At 31.7% G+C, this 27162-nt stretch overlaps 2 protein-coding genes across 4 annotated transcripts in view; both read right to left on the bottom strand.

The window, feature by feature from the left end:
• Positions 1-3741, bottom strand: part of LOC111045593 (ubiquitin carboxyl-terminal hydrolase 10-B) — a 38141-nt gene extending 34400 nt beyond the window's left edge. For all 3 annotated transcript variants that reach the window (XM_039429811.1, XM_039429812.1, XM_039429810.1), the window contains exons 1-2: positions 3634-3741; positions 1302-1491 (exon numbers count right to left, since the gene is read on the bottom strand). In XM_039429811.1, coding sequence (XP_039285745.1) covers positions 1302-1491; positions 3634-3651 — 208 coding nt within the window. In that variant the 5' untranslated portion in view covers positions 3652-3741. The remainder of the gene's footprint in view (positions 1-1301; positions 1492-3633) is intronic.
• A 4969-nt stretch (positions 3742-8710) lies between these two features.
• The window catches only part of LOC111045604 (serine/threonine-protein phosphatase alpha-3 isoform), a gene marked incomplete in the record, with an annotated part of 68537 nt that continues 50085 nt past the window's right edge, over positions 8711-27162 (bottom strand). The window contains 6 exon segments of the mRNA XM_039429813.1: positions 8711-10787; positions 12480-12737; positions 15175-15252; positions 16274-16344; positions 25427-25515; positions 26599-26706. Coding sequence (XP_039285747.1) covers positions 10755-10787; positions 12480-12737; positions 15175-15252; positions 16274-16344; positions 25427-25515; positions 26599-26706 — 637 coding nt within the window.

The following is a 27162-nucleotide window of genomic DNA, read 5'->3' on the forward strand; positions in this document are numbered from 1 at the left end:
GTTTTGTCAACTACAATGCCAAGTTCCTAATTAGAAATTCTAAAATTATTTGATAGTTATAAATGGTACAAGTTTAGGCCTATTGTCAATTAAAAACCAAACCCATAAAAAAATCATCCTTTCCCCATCCTTATCACTATTCCAAAAGAGAGTGCACCGACACCTAGCTCTTGCTTCTGGGTATTGACTTATGGCTGGTAGCAAGGAGTAGTTGTATTTCTTTTTTTTATAATTACTTACTTATGAAATGTAGATAATGATTTTTGCATGGGTTCACGAACTGCATGACTTTTTTTTCTCTTTTTTCCTTCTCATTTTTCTATTTCTATCTTGTTTTTGCAGTAATCTATATTAATTTTTACTATGCTCATCCATTATAATTTTAGTTTTACATTAATAGTTATGGTTTTATGTATTTTGTTTTGTACCACCAATAAAAAATCATCCTTTCCTTATCCTTATCACTATTCCAAAAGAGAGTGCACCTCACCTAGCTCTTGCTTCTGGGTATTGACTTATGGCTGGTAGCAAGGAGTAGTTGTATTTCTTTTTTTTATAATTACTTACTTATGAAATGTAGATAATGATTTTTGCATGGGTTCACGAACTGCATGACTTTTTTTCTCTTTTTTCCTTCTCATTTTTCTATTTCTATCTTGTTTTTGCAGTAATCTATATTAATTTTTACTATGCTCATCCATTATAATTTTAGTTTTACATTAATAGTTATGGTTTATCCATGTACAGTGCTATTTTGTTTTGTACTACTATGGGTCTTGTTAGACTCATCATGTATAAATAATAAATAAATAAACCCAATCCTAATCTTTTCGTAACCCTAACCACATAACGAGTTTTTTAGAGGTATAGAACTTTCAGTTGGCATTACTGTTCAAGATGGCGATCGATTAAACATCTATTGAGTGATTTATTCTCAGTTTTGTTTGGCGATTCATCATTAATAAACTCACCCCTGAACAATTCTTGCAAATGGTGCTATTCTATTTCGAAAATGATGGTTCTATGCGGAATACGTAACGTCTAACCATAGGTATATCAAATATGTGGACTTTGTAGAACTCAATTGACCTGTTGGTTTAGTCTAATTTTCTTTTTGATTTGCGGTGCTTATAGATTTTGACTTCCGACAATTTTGAATAAATACCTCGTGTGGCTTGACCCTAAACATTGAAATTCTTGATTCTCTTAAATCCCGAGAGTTCTTCTTAGTTCTTTCAAAGTTCATGATTCAATTACAAATTATTACAACAAACATGGATTACTTATACCACTCCACTCACCATGATATGTGGGGGGCGGCGGAACCGCAGCAGGGGCGGGTGGGGGCGGCAGAGGGTCGAGTGCAGAAGCATGGGGCGGCGCCCAAGGCACCTGAAAGGGGCGGTTGGAGGCGGCTGGCCGCACCAGGATGCGTTTGATGCGCGACCGCTCCACGTCGCTCGCATCCGACAGGTCGAGGAACTCATAGTCCTACAAAAAAACAAAAACAAATTAAAAATAGGACTATAGTGGGCTTACTACAAATTAAAAATACAATTAAAGTGTAACTTGGTCATAGCATCAACACGGATATAATCTCATCTATTCATAGGTACCGCCAAACTATACGTAATTTACATTGTGAAAACTTCGGATTTATAAGCAGTAAATTATAAAACATCTTACATAACGCCAAAAATTGGTCTGAGAACTGTGAAGTTGATAAAATTACAGAATTCCTTGTGCAGTAGAATTTCCTATGAACGTACTCAAGTTATAAGTTGTGAACTGTCATCTCTTTTTTGTACTTAAACATTATGACCTATAAATAAAAATGAATATATAAAGTCGAACCTTTGTATAACGAAGTCGATTATCCCGAGAAAAAATTCGCTGCAGAGAGGTATTCGTTATTGAGAGGTTGTTCTGGCAAGAAAACTGCCACGATCTTATGTATCATGGCGGTTGAACACAAAATAAGGTAATTTTGGCAATAAATACAGTATAAATACTATAATAACTCAACATTCCTATTTTTTAATGTTTAGTTGAAAAAAGAGCAATTTTCAGATGAATTTTGCATTTGAATGAAACATAATGTTCAATAAACGACTCACATCTATTCAAACAGTCGAACATGTTTTATTTGGCGGAGTTAGAACTTTTCAGTATGTACTTTTAAATAAAGGACTTCTATGTATGTTAAAAGTATAGGCCTATAGCCTATTTCTTAGATTACCTTTATTGAAAGTGTGTTTTCAAAATTTACAAAATATAAGTTAGATAAACTGATTACAAAGCTAACCAATCCTAAATTTTTGAAAGGCAAGAGTAATTTTATGTTTTTTTTTGGAATCCTGGACAATGGACATGAAATAGGCTATTTATTGATAAATGAATTCAACAAGATTTATGATTTTAGAATGAAAAGTTCAAATTTAAAATCACTGTTACTGCAGTATAATATGACGTTTAGAACCAATTCAATTCTGAAATGTATTGTTGGCTACATCACCTTTATTGAAAGTGTGTTTTCAAAATTTACAAAATATAAGTTAGATAAACTGATTACAAAGCTAACCAATCCTAAATTTTTGAAAGGCAAGAGTAATTTTATGTTTTTTTTGGAATCCTGGACAATGGACATGAAATAGGCTATTTATTGATAAATGAATTCAACAAGATTTATGATTTTAGAATGAAAAGTTCAAATTTAAAATCACTGTTACTGCAGTATAATATGACGTTTAGAACCAATTCAATTCTGAAATGTATTGTTGGCTACATCATAACACACCGTATGTCATAATATTACAATAATATTATACAACCTGTATCTTGTTAAAAATTTTTCTAATTAAATTAATTCAACAATAATACCAAATTACATAAACAATTCATCAATTGAATTTTCAAAGAAATACTCTTTACAGATGATATACATATTCAAGAGGTCATTTACCCTGACTGAAATAAAAATTACCATTCGTAGAATAACTTTTAGAAGGGTTCATCAAATTGATTTGCTTAGTAAACGTAACTCTAATATTGAACTATTTTTGAAACTATGAGCCTCTTATCAATAAGAATTTACAAGTTTGATGATTTTCAAGTACCTATTCCATAACCTATCATCTAATAATTAATTTTGATAGGAAGACAAGGTTATAAAATTCAAGACTTGGTTTGTACATGCTAAAACAAAATATTAAAGAATAGAATACTAAAAGATAAAGTTATAATTACTTGAATCAATAGAATCTAATGAAGAATACAGATATAAATATAACACTGTAAGGTACCGTACTGTAAAACATAACCCAAAGCCAACCTATACTACACATTAGATAACCTTTTGATTACTGTTACACACACTTTATAACAATTAAATTATAACAACAAAAAATAAAACATTATTATGAGATTTAATATAAGTACATATTAAATTTTAAACCGAGTTATTAAAAGAAAATTTATTCCTCCAAAGATGTTCATCACAAGAAAACAGCAAATCATCCACATGATGCGGCTCAATGATAAATTTGTAAATAACAATAACAGATAGTTTACTAGAAGGAGAAGAAATAATATAAAAGAGACAAAATCAATTGACAATAAATATTTGACAATTACCTCTACAATTGTATCCATCGTCAAAATTTATTGAAGAAAACCCATAACTTGAACAGAAGTAGACATGTTTTCCCCCATAGAAGACTGCAGAGCAGAATCAGAACTTCCGGCTGTTTCAAAGTTTGCAGTGAAGAAAGATATAAATTCATGCTAATCTCTAATCATTATAATTTAAGGATAGCATTTTTAAATTAATATGAATTGTACAATTTTTAGAATTAGTCTCGAATAATAAGGACTGGTAAAGTAGATTATGAATTCGTATCTGGTAAAGTAGTGGTAGTATTAATTCAAAGCTTGGAGGGAAATTCAAACGATTATAATGGGCAGTATATTATTACGCTTCTGAACGTTATTATTAAATAAAAAATATATAAATTATTAATAGATAATACGAATTGAAACAGTTTTAAATGAAAAATATGAGTATACAGATTTCAAAAAAATGAATTATTGGTGGAATGAGAATTCTAATTAGCCGTAATTCATAAAATGTAATGTTAAAAATTAATTATGTACCCGTATACGCGCGTTCTGCGCGATGGTCCATTTATTATTTGTAAATTTCAAATACTGTATTAACTATAAATTGAGTACATAGGATATAAGAATTTAATTAGACGTTCTGAATTTCTAGATCCTAAAAGTTGCTTAGCCACCAAATCATCAAATGTGAAAAATGTTCCTGATGAAGATAAAATTTGGTCTCAACATCAGACCAAAATGTTTTACATTGTTTTATTAAAATCAACTTATTACTTTCCTCATAATCGATATTTACTATATTAAGTAACTCTTTTATCCTGATGAAGCACCTCCTCAGGAGTCAAATACATTCCTCTCATTTTATTATAAAAATAAAGGGGTTTTCTTAATATTTTCAAAGATACTACATACAGTGCCCGAAGACAACAAAGAAGTTATTAGCCTATAGAAAAAGTGTTTCTTCATAGAAAACAACATAATTGATAATGAATGTACCAATATCCTATTTAGGGGTATGTGAATCTCACCTCAGTTCATTAAACCACACAGTAATTCCTTAGGACATGTCGTTCTACGAGAAAAATCCAATTCACATGAGCAAAAAAAATGATCAACTCCCTGCCCCACCATCTTAAGGACATTGACAATAGAGTGCAGTTCAAGAAAAAATTGAAGGACTGGCTGGCTGATAAGTATTTTTATGACATGAATGACTTTTTGTTGTGATTTTTTTGTAATATGTGACGATTGCCAAACAATTTTATTGTTGTACATGCAAAGACCAGTTGAAGCATATTATAAATCTTTGCTTCCAACAGGGGTATTTTCCAGATGAAATGAAAATAGCTACAGTTATTCCTCTCTATAAGGGTGGTAGTAGGACTGAACTTGGTAACTATCGTCCTATCTCCCTACTCTCAAGTATATCCAAAGTAATTGAAAAGTGTGTAAAGTCGAGGCTGGTATCCTATTTGGAAAAACACAACATTTTGTTCAGTAATCAATATGGATTTCGAAAAGGTATGAGTACATCCGATGCAATTTTTAGAGTAACAAGAGAAATTTTAACCAAATTAGATAATGGGGACAAATGCTTAGGAATATTTCTGGATTTACAAAAAGCATTTGACACAGTTGACCATAGAATTCTAATGGATAAAATGGAAGCAATAGGAATAAGAGGTATTGCATTGTCATTCTTTGAGTCATATTTAAATTGTAGAAGACAAAAAGTTAGGCTTGATAAAAAGACAAGTGGACTATTAAATGTGAATATTGGAGTTCCACAAGGAACAGTGCTTGGGCCAGTTTTGTTCTTAATATACATAAATGATTTATTAAATATAAATCTAGGGAATTGCTCTTTGTACTCTTTTGCGGATGACACAGTTGCTATAGTTTGGGGGGAAACTTGGCCAATCACCTTCCAGAGAGCTAATAAATGCTTTGATGTTATCAAGTCCTGGTTAAAGAATAGTCTCCTACATTTGAATATTCAAAAAACTAGATTTCTTCCCTTTTCATTGTCGTCCTCTGGATTGCCTCCCGATAATACTGACTGTAAATTAGTATCACATAATATAAATTGTGCCAGTCCATACTACAGCTGTGGATGTCCTACATTAGAGAAAGAAAATGAAATAAAATATTTAGGTGTAGTATTGGATGTACATTTACGGTGGAGCTCGCACATTTCATACATCTGTTCAAAACTTAGAAAATTAATTTATAAATTCGTTCAATTAAGGAATGTCCTTCCTATCTATCAATTAAGAATGGTATTCTTGGCACTGATACAGTCAATTATCTGCTATGGTATTGTATCCTGGGGAAGTTGTGGGAGTTCAATTTTGCAACCTCTCATAATTCTTTATAAAAGAATAATAAAAATATGTTTAAAGAGACCCATAAGATATACAACCGAAGTATTGTATAGAGAATTTGGCGTTTTTAGTGTTGATACCCTATTTGAAATAAATCTTTTGAAGTTTGTGTATTTAAGACGTTCAGAGTTTCCAGTTATGGATGAACATGTATATTCCACTCGTCGAAATCTTGCTAATAAATTGAAAGAACCCTTTACAAGAAGTAGATTGGCCTCTTTACATGCTTTTGCTAAGGGACCACGACTTTTCAATAAACTGCAATCAGATATATCAGATGCACCCAGTTACAATTTGTTTAAGAATAGACTTAATCGCTTCTATGAAGAAAAACGTTTAATAGAGGTGTAATATTATTTACATTTTTTGCTGTCTTCATTCAAATGTAATTTATTGTTAAAGATTCATAATCCCATCTTGTGAAAAGCACACTGATTATTGTATAAAATTTACTTTATTGTTTGATACCTCAAAATTGTTATTGTATTATAATTAAGTTGACTCAACTAGAGAGCGAGACATCCCTCAACACAGGTTTAGCCTAAAGAGGGATGCACTGGTTTTTTTCTGTTACATGGTTAATATTATTATCTATGTTCAATTATTAAGGTATGTATTTGTATTACCAATTGTAATGTTCAACCATTATGTTTAATGTATGTATTTGTATTACGAATTATTGTAAAAATGCAGTGAAATAAACGAATTATTATTATTATTATATTATTATAAAAGAGTAATAAATTCAAATTCAAATTCGAAATCATTTGGAACTGCTGCAAAAGCAGCAGTAAACAACAGACATCCAACCAACTTAATTATCACTTTGTCTTAATGTCTTATCTAGTATAACTCTCACACAATAGTATTGTATTTACACTGGATTTTGTTATCAATTTAGTTCATTTTCAACTATTTCTGACGACACTACGGTATAGTCTAATTTCTAAAAAATAACTATTAAAAACTAGTACTCACGTGTGGAGCTAGCGCTTTTGGATTTTTTAAAATCCATTTTCAAAAGGAATTATTACGTTGTTGGTTATCAATCTTGTTTTCACTATTATTATTACTATTAAATTTTGTAAAACTTTAAGGTGAAAAAACACTCACATTCTTTGATGTGCCACATCTAGTAAGGAATTATTAACTTGCAGTTCGTCATGGATAGTGAAATATAGATGAGTATTAATTTAGTGTTGGTAAGAAAACGGTTGCTTAAAACGTATGTCTGGAGCAAAGCAACCTATGGAAGTGAAGCTTGAACGATGGGTGTAAAAGAAGAGAGAACAATTTCTGCTTTAGAGACATGGTGCAACAGAAAAATGCTGAGGATCAGTTGGTGAGAGAAGGTATAACGAATGAAGAGGTCTTTCAAAGAGTTGGAGAGAGAGGTTGTCTACTGAAAGGAATAAAGAGGAGAAGAGCACAACTAGTTGGTCATATTCTTCGACATGAGGGTCTATCAAAAATAACAATGGAGGAAATGACTGAGGGAAAGAATGCACGGGGAAGGCCAAGACTGGAGTACATAGAACAACCCTGAAGAAGGATGTGAGATGTGCCAACTACAGAGACCTCAAAAGAATGGCGGATGACAGAGAGGCATGGAGAGTTGCTGCCAACCAGCCCAACAAATGTTATCATAATCAAAGTGAGAAAAATATATATGAAAACTGAAACAACACTAGTAGTGTGAATGGATTTATAACAGCGATTTATAATAATTATTTTGTGAAATTTAAAATTAAATGCTGTAAATTCAATTTCCATCTAATTTCTCTCTAGCAGTTCTATCTGTTTTTAATATTTGCAGTAATAGAATAAGTCTGTGGTGTAGTTGACAGCATTTAATTTGGATTTTCGTTTGAAAATTATTCAGTAAAATTCAAAGTGAAGCAATCTCCAATTCATATCCATCTGAAACTGAAATTCGTTGAGGTAAAACTCTTCTCGTCTAATGAAATCAATGAACGTCAAAATCTTAGGGATGCAGACTTTTATGATGAGAGGCTCTTTCACTTGGAGCAGTTGAAATTGATAATCAGGAATGCTGAAAAATCTAAGTGAATCTCACTATATTTGAGGTCCACGTTATAATGGCTGTGTTTGATTAACAATGGTACGGTATTGCTGTCCTTGCCTATCATTCAACAAAAAGAAAGCGCTATCTCTTTCTCGCTTTGCTCTGTTGACAGCTCGTCTTTTAACAATGTAGAATTAATAATTCACCAACAAAATATTTCATCTTAATTATGGAAATCCATTATGGAATTATTGAAAAATATAATTTCTTGCTTAATAAAATATAATTTGTTATTTTAAACGAGAATGACCAGTTAATATCACATAGATAAACCTGTATCAGTTTTATATCTAAAACGAACAAAAGTCAACAAACTATGACTGAAATTGATAAGATGCTGGGAGCCTTATGTTCTTCCTATCAAGATTATTCAGTTAAGATTCAAGCACTCAGGAGTCATGTGGATGGGTGACCAACAAAATTCGGCGTCCATAATGTACCGGTACGTGGTATTCGAGATCCACTTGAAACAGTCTTCTAGCTTTGGCTGGATGAGGAGGTATAATTCGGTATAATTTTTGGTGAAAATTTTGGTATAATAATTGGTATAATTTCTGAAGATTCTGACGGTATGAAGTAAATCTGAATGAGGATATACAACAAGTACCAATGAACAACCACATTCCGCTCTTTCCAAATTTATTTAAAAAATATATACAATTTCAAATCACATAATCATACTAGATTCAATCATTCATAGTTCCATGTTTCGTGTATATAATTCTCTTACAATAACATAACTTATGGTAAATTATATCCTAATAGTAGGTTTCAATCTAAATTATCAGATCAAGTTGGTGCTTTACAAGGTTAACCCACTTGATTCATCCATAATAGGCCTAGATATGAAGAATAATATATTTTATTTACAATATTTCACTTGAAAAAATTATCTCATCAATGAAGAACATATTTGTTCGAACTTTACAGAATAATTACAAACAGGATTTTATTCATTCATTTACTCATATGCAAATACAATCCAGGTAAAAAAACAGGCATTTTCCCAAAACTGCTTCAAACCTTAATCGGAGTACACAGATTATTACATCAAATTATTTTATTAATTTTGATGGAAGAAAATTGATGAATCGTTTATAATGAATATTAATTTGAAATTAGAAAGTGCAGTCCTTATAATTCGATGTATAGATAGTTAACACTTACGGTAACAAGGACACAGTTATTCGATCAATATAGTTTAATAAATTTAATTATCCCAATGGCTTGAATATTGTTAAGTAGTCTAATAAATTGAAGGGCTCACAGGAATAACGCACATAGTCCAAGATTTTCAAAATTGAGATTTTCATTGCAACAGGTGGCTATCATGCTGTACTATTGCAATGCAAAATGATACAGAGATATATTGAACATAGTCCTAGATATAAGCAGAAGAAGAAATAGCATACAGTAGAGAAGTAACGCACAAAGTTCATGGCTTGACATGTAATAGCGAACAAGGTCAGAGGAAAAATGAACAGAGTCCATGTAGCATTTTCTTCAAAAACGTTCTCCTGTAAAATTTGCTTTTTGTGACTATATTATTTCTCTGAGCCCTTCAATTATTCTACTGTACAAAAATTGAATAGGGGAAGAGAATTAAATATCATAGAATTATTATAAAATAAATATTTCCTTTAAATTAACTTAAATTGATCATTGATCGATTTCTTCCAGGGAGTGCTCCTAGAGGCAGTGTTGTTTATTGACGTCTCCTCCTTGCACTATTATATGTTCTGTGTTTTATTATTGATTGTGACGATTCTAAGTTGCAAAGCTTTCTTCTTCATGCAATTCATGGAATAAATGAGATTTGATTTGAAATATTATACTTTGTTATAAACAATTCGTCACTCGCATTTTGGAAATACACCCACACTGTTTTTATTGGGCTCCCCCTAAAAATATCCCTTTTCATTATAAATATATTTTTTGTAGGTATCAGCTTTGCAATATAGCTCAGATAAATTTTTGAACAGACAGAGGTAGACTACTCATCAATCTTTATTAGAGCTAAGAATTTAGTAATGAATATTGTAACTCAATTATTCCCAATTTCGTTTACTAAAAATATGGTAATAATTTGATTGTATGGTATGAGATGTTGTAGTATTTCTCCATAATTGAAAGAATAAGACGTTGATTAGAGTGGTATTGACAATATAGTGGTATTGACAACATCAATGTCTTAAGCTGGGTTTACACCAAAGTTATCAACAAAATGTGAATAACTTAATCCTTGTAGATTCTATTAGATTGTACGGAACTTGTCAAACACATATATGTTCGTCAAGTGTATGATAAGTTATGTTCAATCTAATAGAATTCATAGGATTAAGTTAGTAACGTTTTGTTAATAGCTTTGGTGTAAACGCGGCTCTAGTCTTTCAATTAAAAAAATTTTTATAATGTTTACAGTGATAGAGTCATATCCATGTGGGAAGACAACAATATTCGTTCTGGTAAGACTGAATAATTAATCTGGTTTGTTTGAAAATAATTATTTCATTTCCATCATTAATTTGGAAATTGATAAATGTTTGGTAACGTTCTTTTTATATGGTAACACGGTTACTATGAAAATTATGGCGATAGCATTATGGTAACTTTTTAGTAAAATCTTAATATTATAGTACAATATAATTATCACAGTCGTAGAGATCTCATTTGTACTTGATGATCTTCTTCTTCTCAGGCTGAAACAAAAAGAAAGAGTATATTATTAAGCTGGTAATCATGTAATGATGAAAGGTTTCAAAGCTTCCATACAAAATATGAAACCAAAAAAAATAAAATAGAATAGTAAAACGTTTATTTGAAATTTATTTTCAAAACCTGAACATGATGTGAAACATTAAAACTACAGTAGTTGTTTTAATCTGTTCTCAATCTATCGGGGCACCGAGCTTCGCTCGTTATTTTTTATTTATTGATAAACAGAAATCAATTCTCTAAAATGTTCGTGTTCATATTTCACAGCAGGCTATAACTTATGTCATCTTATGAATTTCGGGGATGCGATATTTTGATTTTTCACATACTCGCTCACTCACTTTTTTACTATCCTCAGCTGTTTCAGCCAAGGATGAATTATCCTTTTAATGTCGTTCAGCGAGTTTTCCCAAGGATGAGACCTAGTGCAATCGAATTTTTATATCATAAACCTACTATGCTCCAAATTTCGTGAAAATCGTTAGAGCCGTTTTCGAGATCCGTTAAACATAAATAACCAGATATAAAAGTACAAATATACAGAAATTGCTCGCTTAATATAATATGATTTTATATTTAAAAAACTTTTCAAAAAAGGGAATATAATGTTATTTTATAAATAAAAATAGACAGCCTGGATACATACATTTCAAGAATAGAATACATTTATTAGCTTCATTAGAGCATCACAATTTGACATACAGGCCAGTCTGTATAAAGGCCAGTCTTTATAATAATGAGTGTGTAGGATAAAGAATAATATCGGGGCACCGAGCTTCGCTCGTTATTTATTTATTGACTTTTGATTAACCGAACACAATTCTTTAAAATGATTGGGGAAGTACCAACAGGCACAGCCCAAAACTGTTTTCCCCGAATTTTGATTTATACACTATAAATAGTCCAGAAAGTAGGTTGTGTTCCATACTCTTGAATTCAGGTTCAATTTTCTGTTGAAACATTTGAAAACAAAAAAATTATAATTTAGATTTTATACAAACCAAATTGAATAACACTCACTTGAAATTGTCAAATAATGATCAACTTTGAAAATTATGATACACTCTATCTTAGGAGGATTATCATGTCATGTCAACAAATCAGATTATGTTGATCAAATTGATTAAATTGTCTAGCTAGATAAAATTTCTCGCTGATTGATTATGATTACACAGCTGGAAATAATTCTGTCTCTCTCCCACACAGGCACACACATCTTCTGTTATCGAGAGACGACGAAATTATCATCTGTCTTCCAAGGATGAATTATCCTTTTAATGTTGTTCAGCGAGTTTTCCAAAGAATGAGACCTAGTGCAATCGAATTTTTATATCATAAACCTACTATGCTCCAAATTTTGTGTAAATCATTAGAGCCGTTTTCGAGATCCGTAAAACATAAATAACCATATATAAAAATAGTCAGATACAAAAATAACCAGATATAACAATAACCAGATATATAAATACAGAAATTGCTCGATTGATATAATAGGATAGTACCTACTGTATAAATAATTATAGTACCCTGGAGATGATGTGGATCACTGAAACTAGTTGTTATAATTTGAATTTTTATCTATTATTTTATTAATTTCAAAAACAGGGTAACCTACTATAATTCTATTCCAGTTCAATTCAATGTATTCTCTATTTTTAAGTGGCCTACACACTGACCGGCAATATGCTGAAACAACATGTGAGGTCGTCGGAAACACTCATTACAGCACCGGCGTTGTCAAACTCGCCGCAGTAGTTGGGCGCCGAGAACAGTGTGAGCAGACCGCGTCTGCAGAAGAACTGGTAGCCATCTTCAACCACCTGATGCGCGCGCACGATCAGCGAACAGTCGTGTCTGCGCAGAAAACTGCGCACTACGTCGCCTCCGAACACATACGACACACCGCGGTCATTCTGGCCCCAGCCTATCACACCCTGAAAACAAACAAAGCAAAAAAATTTTTTTTAAATCTGGTGTGGCGCCCTCACACAACTTTCCTTGCCGTTATGAAAATTGATCAACTGACGCTAGTGTTCACGCGCATCTCAAGTCTAGCCTACTATTCAAAGATCTAAGCCAGCTGGTGACAGGGCAATAACGCTGGAGACACACGAGGTCTGCTATCTCTTCATAGTGAATGATTTAATAGAATCAACAATAATTTGCAATTGAATAATCACATTTTCTCGAACTTTGAGCTTATTTTCAAATTTAGGTGAAAATGTTACTGGACATTAATTGTAGAGATTTTTATGCTCAATCTTTTACACTATAATTTTGTTTAAACTGTATCTGAAGCCTGATAATCGAGAATCTAAAATCAAACTTAGCATAGATGGAGCGGAGCTCCTGAAATTTTTACATATATTGGACTTGTGGCATTTGATAGAGCTTATCAATGACTATTTTGGGTATAAATTTGATCAAAATCGTTGGAGCCGTTTTCGAGAAAATCGCGAAAAACTCTGTTTTTGACAACATTTTAGCCGCCATCTTGAATTGCATTTGATCGGAATTGTTCGTGTCGGATCCTTAAAGGGGGACGACCTTAAGTTCCAAATTTCAAGTCATTCCGTTAATTGGGAGTTGAGATATCGTGTACACAGTGTAATATTACATTTTTTCTTACATTTGAATCGAATCTTCAATTCGAGATCTATGGAACTTTATAGTAAATGTCAGAGTTATCAATAGACGGACAAATTTTTTGACGGAGAATTTATTATCGTAATGTTTGTTGCATTGTTCCATGGTGTCACCGAGGCAGGGTTAACAAATTACTAAATAAATCGTTTATTTAAATCGAGATATGTATAAAAATTTAAAATAACATTTTCAAAATAAAGTTTTATTGAGAACAGATGTAGAATGTGAATTCTAAACTTGTAAATTATGATTTTGTGGTGACGTGTCTGTAATGTTGGAGGCGTTGTCTTCGTGATTGCAACTTATGTCTTTTTCCTGTTCCTCCTTCTTCTGAAAAATGGCTGGCTACAAGTATTGTCGTGGAGTTTTGCTCTAAATCATTTTCGTTTATTAATGTTTTAAATTGAGTTTTATATAAATTTTTGTGCATAATTAGCTATTAGTGTAGTAAAGCCAATAGCCACTGTGTTTCAACTGTAAACTAGATAAGTATTTTAGTTTGTAATAACTCTGAAATAATTAGGCTTAATAGATATTTTCTCTTTCTGTATTTTGTGTAATTTCATCTGAAGATTATAAGTTAATTTGCTCTGAAAACTGGATTTCTCATTCATAGGCAATAGATCCATTCACGGTTTATCAAGAATCTATTTTATTGGAGCCGACAACTATTCTTAGGTTGATAGGTGTTAAATGCTATTCCAACCGTTTAAGGAAAAATTGGTAGCACGGCAACAGACACACATATACAGACCAATACCCAAAAACCATTTTTTTGGACTCAGGGGACCTTGAAACGTATAGAAATTTAGAAATTGGTGTACCTTGATTTTTTTCGGAAAGCAATACTTTCCTTACCTACGGTAATTTGGCAAGGAAAATAAAAACTCTTCAATTTCACTTTCCATCACAGACTGATCGTTTTTTCAAAACTTGAGTTACCGTACAACATGACAGTCTAAATTTAATGATTTAAAAACTCAATGATCTAAATTTAACTATTAGCTTCTACACACTGTAAGCCAATATTGATAAGTGAAAATATCATGACTATAATAAATCCCATAAATATATTTATGGGATGGTGGCTTTCAAACTCTAAGGGCCGGTTTCCGAGCTCGGGATCTAGGTAAGTTCCCAATAGGTAATCATTATGGAATTATTTAAAAATATAATTTCTTGCTTAATAGAATATTATTGATTATTTTAAACAATAATGAACAGTTAATATTACATCAATAAACCTGTATCAGCTACCGTCTACAGAAGGAATTGACAAGACAGAGCATCGGCAACGTTTTTCTCCTATCTTTCTCCACTGCCATTATAACGTGGACCTCACTTTGAATTCTTATTCATAGTTTCTTGATTCCTCTATTATCTAAGTTTTTCATCTTATATGTATAAGTTAGTATCTTAGTATATCATAGTTTCTCATAATATTTTCTTTACTGAAATAGAATTACAGTTGTGTTGTGAGTGATGTGGTACTTGTCCATAATGAAAACACAAATTTGAAATTGTCAACCACTTCTAATAAAAAGTGGTTGATAATTTCAAATTTGTGTTTTCATGAAATAGAATTGTTTTTTCCTTATTATATTTCGTTTCTTCTCAATCAATCCAATTTCTTTGTATTATTCCCTTGATTGGGGAGCAATTTTTGTAAATTTCCCGTTTACTCCCACATTGTTGTAAATAAATGAATTAAAAAAATTAGATTACCTCATCTGGATCTCCCCATAATAAATCACAGACTAAACCACTCTCCGGTACATCTAGTGGCCTTGGAATTGTGCGAATCTGAAATCACACAATTCAAAATTATAAATTTGGTTGATGAAAATTGTGAAAATAGAAATTTTGACATCCGCCAGTTGCACGTATTTTAATTTTGAGTCGAACAGTGGATTGAAGACAGTTTGAATACGGTACGACGAAAGTCAATTAAAGAAGCGGATGACGTCTTTAATCAGCATTTAATAACGGTTAAATTTAATAGGCGTACGTGCAACCGCGGGCACTTATGGAGTATGAAGCTAATCTATTATCCAGTTCTCTCATGTTTTGGAAACGGTGACAATCTGTTATTCAATAATTATTATTTATTTCATTTCAAAATCACAATATCAAATTAATGATTGGGAGAGAATCAACAGGATAAACCCAAAACTGTTTCTCTCCCTAATTCTGATAAAAATAGTCCAAATAAGGTTATTTAAACACTTTTTGAAAAATCTCAAATTTCCCTGTGGTTTGGAGACTAGCTAAACTTCAAACTGATAAAAATATTCATTTATCATATCTCTCAATTCCTAAAAAAGCCTAGAACTTATTTGAAGAAGCACTATGCTCAGGGAAAAATACTGTGTATAAAATTTCACTGTGTGCTGGTTGCACAAAAGCCGGTTAAATTTTAACCGCGATTAATTCCACGGGAACCGATCAGAGAAGCCGTTTTATCAAAAAGGCCTTCTCTGATTGGTTCTCGTGAAATTAATCACGGTTAAAATTCAACCGGCTTTTGTGCAACCGTGCTTGTAAGTCCTAAATTCTCACTCAAATTTGGAGTCTGACGTGTATAAAATCTGAATGAAGTATAATTCAGGTGTATAAAATGAAACGTTCAAAAAGTAGTTCCATATACTTCTAAAAGATTAAATTTGAAGTTTACTATTTTCATTCAATCATTTGAAACATATAAAGGCTTACAAAGGATTTCACGAAGAGCCATATTGTCACAATTAATACAATATTATAATTCAAAATAGAGAAAAAAACTTGAAAGACGACAAACTTTGGAATTTTATAAAATTATCCTTACCTGGTTCAGATCAACCAATTGTGGTGATAGACCCCCATGCATACAGAATATTGTGCCTTCTATTAGTGCAGCTGTAAAAAAAGAACACATCACATTTAATATTTCAATATATTTTATTAATTTATTTGATAAAAAAATTCATTAGTAGAACTCATTTCAGAGATAATAATTAGTTGTCTGTTATCCATCTTGCTTTCACTGGATTTATTACTATTCATAGCCCTCATAACCTTTATATATAACCTATAATACCCAACCTTTAGTTTCTGTTTGGCTTGAGAATGTGCAACACCAGCACAAAACGGTCGTCGCCACACCAAACAATATGAGTGGTTGTTCACTTTAAAGTTATATAAGAATACAATAGTGATAATAATTGGATTCATTTATGGATAATCAAGTCCAAATTATAGTGTAATATTATTAATGGATTAATAACCATAATAATTTATAACTAATTAATATATATAGAAATAGCTATTTAGTCCCCTTTTTAAAATGTTTGATACAAACACTGAATAAGCCTGGTTTTCGCTAATAGAGTTAGTGGTCCATGACTCTACTCTACCATGAACGTTTTCATTGGGAGAGTTCACAAGATAGTTAGCACTTGCCCAGGGAACTCTACCACTAACTCTACTAATGAAAACTAGGCTTAATAGTTTCAGCTTTCAAGTCCGGTTATTTAAGGCTGTTTGGTACACTTTTTTTTATTTAAATTGGATAATCTTTTTCAATATAATTGTTGAGATCATTATAAGAGTGAGAAAAAGTGGCAACTGAAATGTTTAAGTGGTCTAATAAGCGAGTTATGGGTCGTTGAGGTGCTAACACCGTTTAATTTCCAGATCATAAACGGTTTCGAATTTTCCATTGGATTTCTTTTTAATACATTCAGTATTATAATTGGCTTTGCTCTAATATGCGTTTTTGCTATTAATGCTAAAATAAACAAGTTATCAAACTTACAAAAAATGTTACTTTTTTATTTATTAACGATATGGGGAATAAAATGTTTTAGTTTGGAAATATACATTTTTACTTTCCTTGCCCTATTACCATAGGTAAGGAAAGTATTGCTTTCCGAAAAAAACTAAGGTACTCCAATTTCCAAATTTCTATACGTTTCAAGGTCCCCTGAGTCCAAAAAAGTGGTTTTTGGGTATTGGTCTGTATGTGTGTGTATGTGCGTCTATGTACACGATATCTCATCTCCTCCAGATTAACGGAATGACTTGAAATTTGGAACTTGAGGTCCTTACAATATAAGGATCCGATACGAACAATTTCGATCTGATGCAATTCAAGATGGCGGATAAAATGGTGAAAATGTTGTCAAAAACATGGTTTTTCGTGATTTTCACGAAAACGGCTCCAACGATTTTGATTAAATTCATACATAAAACAGTCAGTGATAGCTCTATCAACTGCCACAAGTCTCGTATCTGTAAAAATTCCAGGAGCACCGCCCCATCTATGCAAAGTTTGATTTTAGATTTCCAATTATCAGGTCTCAGATATAGTTTAAACAAAAAAATTCTAGTGGAAACGATTGAGCATGGACATCTCTTCAATTAATGTCCAGTAACATTTTCACCTACAATTGAAAATAAGCTTGAAATTTGAGAAAATGTAATTATTCAATTGAAAACTGTTGGCAACTGTTGATTCTATTAAATCATTCACTATGAAGAGATAGCAGATCTCGTGTGTATCCAGCCTTATTGACCTGTCACCAGCTGGCTCAGATCTTTGACTTGAGATGCGCATTTACACTAGCGTCAGGTGATCAATTTTCATAACGGCAAGGAAAGTTGTGTGAGTGCACCACACCAGATTTTTATTAATACATTCAGTATTATAATTGGCTTTGTTCTAATATGCGTTTTTGCTATTAATGCTAAAATAAACAAGTTATCGAATTTACGACAATGTCACTTTTCTTATTTATGAACGATATGGGGAATAAAATGTTTTAGTTTGGAAAGATACATTTTTTGAATTATTAAGAGAAGTACTGTTAATGTAGTAGAAACCGTTTATGATCTGGAAAGAAAACGGAGTTAGCACTTTAACGACCCATAACTCCCATAACTCGCTTATTAGACCACACATTTTGCCACGTTTTCTCACTATAATGATCTCTACAATCAATCGAAAAAGATTTTAAATTTAATTTAAATAAAAAAAGTCTACCAAACAGCCTTAAGGGACGTTTACATTAGTCAAGTTTACTTAAATTCAAAATTTTCTCAACGTTTAAATTAAAGGTAATTTTGTCAAAGAATTGTATCTATAGCCTACAATCAATGAATTTATCCAAATAAACTTGAAGTGTATTAGCCTTATTAGATGATTTTTACATTGAGATCAGAGAACAATTTCTGTAGATTTAGTTTAAATGATTTATCTATGTACAATTGTAACTTATAGACCTAATAGTTATATTTATATTTTATGTGTTTACTTTCGTTGTTGCCATTTGACGTTGTAATGCATTTTGATGTTCTCACTTGCTACTACAATAAATATGTTTTATTGTAGTAGCAAGTGAGAACATTAAAATGCATTACAACGTCAAATGGCAACAACAAAAGTTTTAATTTTTATTTAAAGTTGTGCCAGACACCTAGGTTCATCTTATTTAATTTTTATTTGATAAAAAAAACTTTCGTTGTTGCCATTTGACGTTGTAATGCATTTTGATGTTCTCACTTGCTACTACAATGAAACATATTTATTTATTCGAACTGATTGGGCGGTTTTGAAAAATTGGAGTCAGGTTTACTTCAATTTAAGTTTTCATAACTTTAAAGTATAATTATAAGTTAAAGAATCTAATTAGTCTTCAAGTCTTCTTCTAACTTTCCATACTTTCTCGCATGATCCTTATTTTATACCGTATTTTTTCTCTCCCTATCATTTTGATGATGTACTTATTGTATCAATCAATCAATAAAGAATGATTCTTTTATTTTGAGGTTGGAATGTACAGTACCTTCAAGATTCAAGTTGAATCCAAAATTCAAACATGCTCAACATCTATAGTGAGGTCCACGTTATAATGGCAGTGGAGAAATATAGAGGAACAACGGTGCCGATCCTCTGTCTTGTCAATGCCTTCTATGAAGGGTAACTGATACCGGTTTATTGATGTTATATAAACTCTTCATTTTCGTTTAAAATAATCAATTATATTTTATCAAGCAGAACATTATATTTTTCAATGATTTCATAATGAATTTTCATAAATGAGATGAAATATTTTGTTAATTAATTATTAATTCCACATTGTTAAAAGACGATCTTGCAACAGAGCAAAGCGGGAAAGAGATAGCGCTATACGCTTTGTTGAATGATAGACAAGGATAGCAATATCATTGCTAATCAAACACTGCCATTAAAACGTGGATCTCACTATACAAAACTTGAAAAAAGGGGTTATATTGATATACACAATTGGTTGATGAGCAAAGGAAGACAGAACATAGAAAACATTATTTCAACAACAACTAACCACCTAATGACTTACTAAACACTAACTAATTAATAATACGCACAAAGAAACTAACATAACCTACTCTAAAACATGGTACGCAATAGTGGAGTAGGTCAATTTTCACACAGAAAAAACTAAACAAGTAGACGACACATTATAAGAATTTTTTGTAACTAACTATTGTATGTAATATTGTAATTTATCTGATATTTTGTGTAATAATATTGATGTTGTAGTTTTAGTTTTTTAGGAAATATATATTTATTCATTTATTTATTTATAGAAAGTACCATGTTATAATGACAGTGTTTGATTAGCAATGATTTTGATTAAATGAGTATGAACAGTTACATCAATAAACCTGTATCAGCTACCGTCTATATAGAAGGCATTGACAATACAGAGTATCGGAAACGTTTTTCTCTAATCTCTCTCCACTGCCATTATAACATGAAACTCACTATAGTGGAATCTTCTAAACCTGACTTCGAGTTTTCTAAATACAGTAAATCCATTTTATACAAGTAAACTTGACCAGTGTAAACGCCCCTTTAGCAGACGGTGATTATTTGGCTCAGTGCCAGCAGAGCATAGCACAGTCTTTCATCATGTCTGATTTTATTCGAAATTTCAACTTATTTTCGGCCACTGCAAACCCAACTCAGTAATGTTATTGTGGGTGGGCGGCGGTCAGCACCTGTCAGTATTGCTAATTCATAACATCAATGCTTGCGACATTCAACTAATGCTGACGGTTTAAAGTGAATAAACACTCCAATATTTACTTCACACTTTCTTCTATAGTGAGTTCCACGTTATAATGGCAGAGTTTGTTTAGCAATGGTATTGCTATGCTTGTTATCATTCAACAAAGCGCTATCTCTTTCTCGATTTTTTCTGTTGCCAGATCGTCTTCTAACAATGTAGAATTGATAATTAATTAACAAAATATTCCATCTTAATTATGACTGTAAATTTATTATGAAAATATAATTTCTTGCTTAATAAAATATAATTGATTATTTAAAACGAGAATGAACATTTAATATTACATCAATAAACCTGTATCAGCTACCGTCAATAGAAGGCATTGACAAGACAGAGGATCAGCAACGTTGTTTTTCTATCTTTCTCCACTGCCATTATAACGTGGACCTCATTATAGACTCCAATATTCACTTCACACTTTATTCCAGGCTTGCTTTTTCACCAGCAATTTGGATTCTACAGATTATCATAAATATTATAAAAGTTTAATAAAGTTTCAAGAACTGTACTTGAACTGATTAGAATGTTCTAATGAACGAGGATTGAATTACTTTTGAAATTAAATGAGAAAATTGAAGATTACCTTAAGATACTAAGTTGAAAAATAAACATTGTGTTTCAGATCTCCCTATCAATAGTCAAAGGCATTGATCCTAGGTAAGAAACATATCTAAATATGATTTTCAAACTATAGGAAACTTCTTACACTAAATCAGCCATAAACACTCAATATTGGAAATTGAGGTGTCAATCAATTTGATATTAAATTTACTAAAAAAATTAGGTACCTGATGTATAAATTACTACTATATATTGTCATAGAGACGAAATGATATAAGTAGATATCCCAATGTATGGCCTAGAATCTAATAAATGATTGGTGAAAAAGATCAGCTGGTATTTAAAAAAATCTTTTTTACCAATCATGTATTAGATTCTAGGCCTACACTGCGACGTTGCAATATCGTAGGCCGGGGCCTTGTATTAGAGGTGGCTATGATAAAGGTAATAATTTATGTTGCAAATTTCAAGCCTTTTCTTTTTTCCACTTAAGGCGATTACTGTTGTCTACTGTCTGTTATTACTGTTTTAGCCGGGTGGAAGTGTTAAGCTGGGTTTGCATCAAGGTTATTAACAAAATGTTAATCATGTGTTTGTCGAGTTCCTTTCAATCTAATAGAATATATAAGGATTGAGTTATTAACATTTTGTTTATAACTTTGGTGTAAACGTGGCTTAAGCTGTGCTTTCAGTGAATTAGTTTGTGTTTTATTTCTGGTTCAAAATTTTTCTTAATAACTCAATATTTTCAAGTTCTGATAGTTTATTGAATGTAATAATTCTATTATATTCGGGTTCTAATCAAATCAAATTCAAAGTTTCTAGTCTATTTATTTTTGAACTGAAAAGTGTACTCAAATCAATTCAAGTGGATAGCACAACCTATAATTTTTATTCATTCATAATTCTACCTTCATTGTATTATCATTCATCCCATCATCATCACCTAAGCTTAATATACTCCTAGAAAGTAGCCTTTGTAAAATAGTAAATAATAAATAAAAACGGAACGGCACAGTATCAATGAGAGACTACAGTACCAGCGTCACACATGATAGCTTCCTGAAGAATAATTACTATATAGTGAGGTTCACGTTATAATGACAGTATTTGATTAACTTTGGTGTTGCTATCCTTGTCTATTATTCGACAAAGCAGGTAGTACCATCCTTTTTTAGCTCCGCAACGATGCCAAATCTGTTTTTGACAATGTAGAAATATAATAAATTGAGGCAGAGAATCGGTAACGTTGTTCTCCTATCTTCATCCACTGCCATACTATAACGTGAGCTTCACTATAGCAATATCGGCTTGAGTTACGGTGAAATTTGGAACATAAACACCCTATATGGCGTTTATTTATTTATTTATAAACTTTATTTATTTATTTTATATCAGGGATATCTTCTTGCGCTATTTTTCTCTATGGTTATAGTAGGAATCACTTAACAAAGGCTGTGCATCACAAGTTAGAAAACTTTTAACTGGTGACATCAAAGTTTTTGGAGTTGAGTGCTATCAAGTTACCAACATGGAATAATTAATTTTGGAGGACAGACTTTTTATCATTCTTCTTCTTTGTATAGAAGCACTTTGAGTTGAAATATCTGAAATGAGTCTTTTCAGAATTGGTACGGTATCAAAAAAAAGCCGGCTGGGTTGGTCTAGTGGTATCAAAAGGCACACCAGTGTTTAATGTTAAGTCGGGCCTAGGCCACAAACTCAAGTTCTGTCCTAAATTTGTCAAACTCTTTAAATAAGGATGATGATGATGATGATGATTATTATTATCATCATCCTTTCTTTATTTTTTACCTACTTTTTTCTTGTGTATTATTATTTGCGATAAGCAACAACTGAAATTCCATAGTTTTATCATACTCATTGCTACATTGCTACACAATACAATTAAATTAATTAATATTAATATATCATTAAAATTATTTTCCACTTAAGATTTACAACTATTTTTCTTTTAATATGATTTGTATTAAAAATAATTATTTTGAGATCACTGATTGATTATATATCAATGTACTATTTCTATGATTTTTTCTTTTCATACCGGTAATTGAGATGAAATATTTTGTAAATTAACTCAATGATTAATTCTACATTGTTAAAAGACGATCTGGCAACGCAGCAAAGCGAGAAAGAGATAGCGCTATCAGCTTTGTTGTATGACAGACAAGGATAGCAATACTATTGCTTTTTAAAACCCTGCCATTATAACGTGGACCTCACTGAAACAAAGTTTAGGCCACTTCTCCGTAAACTTTTGATTTGTGGTCTTCATTCTCCCGTCTATTACTTTACTTGCCCTATTACCATAGGTAAGGAAAGTATTGCTTTACGAAAAAATTAAGGTACTCCAATTTCTAAATTTCTATACGTTTCAAGGTCCCTTGAGTTCAAAAAAGTGGTTTTTGGGTATTGGTATAATTATATATATATATATATATTATATATATATATATATATATATATATATATATATATATATATATATATATATATGTGTGTGTGTGTGTGTGTGTGTGTGTGGTGTGTGTGGTGTGTGTGTGTGTGTGTGGTGTGTGTGTGTGTGTGTGTGTGTGTGTGTGTGTGTGTGGTGTGTGTGTGTGTGTGTGTGTGGTGTGTGTGTGTGGTGTGTTGTGTGTGTGGTGTGTGTGTGTGTGTGTGTGTGTGTGTGTGTGTGGTGTGTGTGTGTGTGGTGTGTGTGTGTGTGTGTGTGTGTGTGTGTGTGTGTGTGTGTGTGTGTGTGTGTGTGTGTGTGTGTGTATGAGTGTATATGCGTCTGTGTACACGATATCTCATCTCCCGATTAACAGAATGACTTGAAGTTTGGAACGTAAGGTGCTTACAATAAAAGGAACCGACACGAAACAATTTCGATCAAATGCGATTCAAGATGGCGGCTAAAATGTTGTCAAAAACAGGGTTTTTCGCGATTTTCTCGAAAACGGCTCCAACGATTTTAATTAAAGTTTCACCTGAAATAGTCATCGATAAGCTCTATCAACTGCCACAAGTCCCATATCTGTAAAAATTCCAGGAGTTCCGCCCCATCTATGCAAAGTTTGATTTTAGATTCTCAATTATCAGCCTTCAGATACAATTTAAACAAAAAATTCTGAGTGGAATAGATTGAGCTTGAGAATCTCTACAATTAATGTTCAGTAACATTTTTACCTAAAATTAAAAATAAGTACGAAATTCCAGAAAATGTGATTACCAGATTGCAAACTGTTGGCAACTGTTGATTCTATTAAATGATTCACTATGAAGAGATAGCAGACCTCGTGTGTCTCCAGCGTTATTGCCCTATCACCAGCTGGCTCAAATCTTTGAATAGTAGACTTGGGATGCGGGGGAACACTAGCGTCAGGTGATAAATTTTCATAACGGCAAGGAAAGGTTGTGTGAGTGCGCCACACCAGATTTTTATTTACATAAAGCCGAAATGGTGACATTAATAATTAATTATCCAACTAGAGGCAGGTTAAATGTCATAATTGATTTTCACCAATATGCAAGTACCGTACCGGTACTCATAGGAATTAGAGAAACATGTCCATTAAGTTATCCAATGTACTTGCTCCTGGATTAAAACTGTTGAGTTTCCCACTATTCAAATCACACATAAAAGGCTTACTTATAGAAAAATGCCTTTATTCTGTTAGAGAATTTTTTGAGTAGCTCAAGTGTTCTTTTGTTTAACTTAACAGCTTTGTTGTGACTCATGTTGGAAATATTGATATGGCCTACGTATAGTCACAGAATTAATAATAGCATAAGCATAACAATAATAGCATAATAGCATAAGAGTTTTCTCTGGTATAGTATATTTACTAAGTGGACCACGTTTAAATAATTACTATTTTTTTAAATACTTTTTGTGTAGTTGAGGAGTTGATATTGTGGTAATTATACATATTAAATAAAAATACTAAGGAATTGTCAAAAACCACAGATTTATTGATAGAAAGACCGGTTTCGGTTGTTACAACATTGTCAATCTCTGATAAACTGAGAGTTATCTCTCAGAGTTATCTATAAACTGAGTTTATCAGAGATTGACAATGGTGTAGTAACAACCGAAACCGGTCTTTCTAAGTATCAATAAATCTGTGGTTTTTGACAATTTCTTAGTATTTTATATATATCAAATACTACTACCTATTTGTTATTTTTGTTGTACTAAGTTTTCTGACCGTTTTTTAATTTTATTATATGTTTGACGTTTTGTTACAACACTTTGTGTTTTATGACAATAAAGGATTATTGATTGATTGAATTTTAGAATAATAAACCGAAATACTTACCAACAGGTAGACAATTGAAGAGATCTGTGAAAGTTTTCCATAGTTTTATTGTGAATCTTCGTTTACATTCATCATAGAAACCGTAAATCCTGAGGATGAGAAGAAATTTGATATTAGAAACCAACTCTCTATTACATCAGCTATGGTGGAAATGTAAGTAAAAAAACTCTCTGATATAGTTAAATACACTTCAAACAGGTAGCATTAGATTAATGCCTAGCATTCATGTTTTTCAATGCATAATATATGAGGAATCTTTACAGTTTAAAGTGAATCTTACAATTATTATTAAAAGAAAATCCAAATTATATGCTGCAATTCACCTCGAAGACTTCTGCTACTGCAAATATTCTATCTACTGCAAAATTGCCCCTACCTGTTCACCCTGTTGTCAATATTTGCAGTACCAGAAGTCTTCGGGGTGAATTACAGAATTCAATTTGAACTCGTTTAATAATGATTATTAATTCATTAGCATGAATAATTGCAATATCTCAGTAATTTCCATCTGTTTAATGTTTAGTATTAAACATTGTAATTAACTTTTATATTTTTATTTACATTTATATCTGTATACACATTTATATTAAAATTTATATCCACATTTATAGAATTAACATTTATATTGTTATTCTTCTGCTCATCAAAACAGCAACTCATTGGAAATAAAGTACATTTTATGCTGATAGGCGATAATGCCCGTTGATTTATAGACTATAGTGAGGTCGACGATATAATGGCAGTGGAAAAAGATAGGAGAACAACGTTGCCGATCCTCACTATCTTGTCAATGCCTTCTTGACGGTAGCTGATACAGTTTTATCAATGTAATATTAGTTGTTCATTCTAGTTTAAAATAATGAATCATATTTTATATTTTTCAGTAATGAATTTTCATAATCAAGATTAAATATTTTGTTAATTAATTATCAATTCTACATTGTTAAAAGTCGATCTGACAACAGAGCAAAGCGATAGAGGAATAGCTGTATCCGCTTTGTTGAATGATAGACAAGGATAGCAATAACATTGCTAATCAAACATTGCCATTATAACGTGGACCTCACTATAGTGCTTGAGTTCCATTATTTTCTATCAATTTACATTTACATATCTTAAATTGTAATAAAAAAATATCTTTCAATTGTGATAAATTGATGAAATTCACTCACCTATTGATACTGGCACATTCGTGGTTACCTCGTAAAAGGAAAAAGTTATTGGGATATTTTATTTTATATGCCAATAGCAGACAGATGGTTTCCAACGAGTTTTTTCCTCTGAAACAAACAAGAGAACATACTTTCAAATTCATTTATTACAACAACAGTAACTTTCAAGAATGAATTTATTTATTTAATCTTTATTGATTCATACAATAAGTACAGGGAGAGAAAAAATAAGGTAATCTTGTGCTATTCCTCTCTCAAATTTAGATAAGGTTACACATAGTCCGAAATAGGTTAAGTCTTTTAGTTGTTCACTTCTCAAAATTTTCAGTTCTTTTCATTTTCACAAAGTAGATTATTAAATTCAGATGCTTCATAGCCCAGTCAACGAAGTGTTATAGAGGTAAAAGTTTGGAAGACAATTTTTGACCCCGCAGTTCTGTTTAGGGTAGTGAGGAGGTAAACATATCAAAAGTCCCCACCCCTACCCACTGTGCTAGGGAGGAGGGGGTGCTTCAAAGGTACCATTTTTTGGTTTCTCGCAAATAACTCGAAAATTATGCATTT

This window comes from Nilaparvata lugens, chromosome 5 (genome assembly GCF_014356525.2).
Source record: "Nilaparvata lugens isolate BPH chromosome 5, ASM1435652v1, whole genome shotgun sequence".
Taxonomy (NCBI): Eukaryota; Metazoa; Arthropoda; class Insecta; order Hemiptera; family Delphacidae; genus Nilaparvata; species Nilaparvata lugens.